Raw genomic sequence first — 2,689 nt, 5'->3', positions numbered from 1 at the left:
GTTTCCTGTGGGGTTACCTTCACCTGTGATGAATGAACTTTCTCACTATGAGACACGATGAGCTGACAGATTCTCAGTCTGTGTCACTGAAAGCAAAACCAGGAAGTCAGATTTCAAAATCCTTTGAAGGTTTGATCATTTCTAGCTTTTATCCAGATATTACAACAAATACCATCACACGCTGTGGTCAGCAGCCTGCAGGCATCAGCTGCAGCTGATATATGAACTTAATGAAGTGTCCACCACACTGAGAGACATTAGGAGTCACAGTCAGCATCTCTTGTGTCCGTAGTTTTCAGTCTGGATCTGTAGAAAGAGCTCGACTAAACCTCAGTGAGATGTTCAGTGTTGATGCGTCTGCAGAGCTGCTCTTCTTCTTTCAGAGAGATGCTGTGACGTCTTTAACACGCGATCCACTGTCATCAGTCGTATTTTGTGTTTTCTTTTGTTCACAGAAAGGTTTCGGGTTCGGTACGCAGAGTGTGATCAAGAAGATCCTGGAAGATCCTCCGGACAGGAGAATGTAACACAGGATACAGCTGTGTAGGATACAGCTGTGTAGGATACAGCTGTGCAGATACAGCTGTGCAGATACAGCTGTGCAGATACAGCTGTGTAACGGACCTCCCACAGACGTCCAGCGTTACAAAGGTCGTGTTTAATGCTGCGGACCTGACAGCGAGCAGTAAATAGCAGTAAATAGCAGTAAACATGGCCTCTGTCTTTACTGTCTGTCTCTTTAAGACATTTGTCTATAAAAGATCCAAAGAGCAGCTGCTGCACTGTGAACCTGTAACATCCATGGAGAGAGTCGTAGGTTTTTAAAGTCTGGCACATGTATCTCAGTGGACCTGCTCTATCTGATATGCAGTGCTGCTTTTACATTTTCTTCATCAGGTACTAAATATCTACATGTTACACTGATTCTGGATGTCAGTCTCTAACACCAAAGATCCACAATATTTCTGTAATTTTACGCATTAATCTTGTAGAAACGCTGAGATGTTCTCCTGTTATGGCACTTCTTCTTCTTCTTCTTCATGTTAAAATATCTCAGGGATTAAATGTGTAGTTAGCTTCACTCGTCTCGCTCACTTAAGATCAACGTGGGCTGTAAGTGGCCCTGGATGTCAAACGATTCCTGGATATTCCTGGATATTCCTGGTTTAAACCAAACAGGAATGACGTCTTTCCAAACAAACCAAAACTGATTCTGAGGAAACTTGAAGAGCTCTGACAGACCGGGCTGTTTGGTGTTTACTGTTGTAATAATATTGCAATAAAAGACATTTCCAGTGTGTGTGACAGACTTTACATGATTGATCTTTGGCAGTTTTTCCTTTTCTTTGATGTTGTTGTAAAAACCACAGTGAGACTGAATGATGCTGATTTACTGAGAATTTCATGTGTTTGTACGGCTGGTGGATAAAATTCTGGTTATAAACTATAAAGTGTAGATGATAAATGTGTCATTAGGAGCCAAGTTCATATCAGATACAGGAGATTATCAGCTGGATAATGAGCCACACACGAGCTGCTGAGTCCAGATTGAAGCGGGTTTAACCGACGGGCAGAGCACAGCTCCCTCTGTGCGACACAGCCTCTGTCAGTGGGTCACTCAGTGTGGATAAAAGTGTTTTAACCAGCTTGTGTGTTGTAACACATGAATCAGAGATGATGACTTTTTTAAGTCCGCACATTTACACGACTGCATGTGAACTGGGTGTGGCGAGAATTCCTATCATACACTACAGTCCAGGTATAAGCACACTGACCTGTTTTACCTGAATCTGAGTGATGTCGAGAGGCACAGCTTGGCTGAAGCAGACGTAAATTCCTTTGGTGTTTACCTGATATATGTGCTGATCCTAACGGCTGTATAAAGTGAGAAACAGTTAGAGTCAAACACCTGTCTGACAGCTTTGAGCACGTGTTACAAGTTTGTCTGTGAAGGAGTGCCTGATGATGATTGTCGATGTGACGCTGTTTTCTCTGTTCTCTGTCGGCTTCTTGTATCTGGGGAAGATTTCCGATTGGCACGAGGAAACGAGGAAGACTTAGAAAGTCTTAAAAGCTTCCTGAGAGTGAAAGCTGCTGGATCATAAAGGCTGAGTCAGCTTCAGACGATTACTGTGTGCAGCACGCTGACATGCTGTGTGTCAGTGAATGACAGCCATCAGAAAGAGTCTGACTTTATGGCTCAGCCGCTCGGTTTGTAACAGGACAAAGATTCAAATATAAGAGCGCATTATTCCCCGAGACACTGCTGCTTAGGAATCTTTTCCTTCTTTCTTAAACCTTGATGTTTGCAGTGTGGAATCAGGCTGTCACTGAACACCAACCAGTAACTGCTAAAGTTGTGACCTGTGGAAACTGACCACTGAGCACCGCTGAGTAAACTGGTGAGCTGCTGGAGTGATGATGTAATGCTGCATGCTGAGCCTCTTTATCACAGTAACACTCAGGAACAGCAGCAGGAAAGTTGCTTCTCCAAACACAGTGAGCTGTGAGTCTTCATGGTGACTCACTGTGAATATCTGGATATGTCAAACATGTGCAGCAGGTATGAAATCCTCAGGGTCATTTCCAGCTTTTAACCTGCCTAAAAGCAAAAGGTCACCTACCCAAATACTGCAGACAGGAAGTTCAGCTGTGACTGAGTAACACTGTGCGTGCTGCGTGTGCTACA

The 2,689-nt window shown here is 43.7% G+C and overlaps 1 protein-coding gene across 1 annotated transcript in view; it reads left to right on the top strand.

Moving 5' to 3' along the window:
* LOC102204557 (uncharacterized) overlaps window positions 1–1,483 on the top strand; it is a 6,513-nt gene extending 5,030 nt beyond the window's left edge. The window contains exon 5 of the mRNA XM_005750145.1: window positions 456–1,483. Within this exon, the coding sequence (XP_005750202.1) occupies window positions 456–547 (92 nt within the window). The 3' untranslated portion in view covers window positions 548–1,483. The remainder of the gene's footprint in view (window positions 1–455) is intronic.
* The last annotated feature ends 1,206 nt before the right edge of the window (window positions 1,484–2,689 follow it).

This window comes from Pundamilia nyererei, unplaced genomic scaffold (assembly GCF_000239375.1).
Source record: "Pundamilia nyererei isolate P.nyererei 1_Seehausen unplaced genomic scaffold, PunNye1.0 scaffold00263, whole genome shotgun sequence".
Taxonomy (NCBI): Eukaryota; Metazoa; Chordata; class Actinopteri; order Cichliformes; family Cichlidae; genus Pundamilia; species Pundamilia nyererei.
The sequence above is the reverse complement of the archived record's forward strand: the minus strand, read 5'-3'. Positions and strand labels throughout refer to the sequence as shown.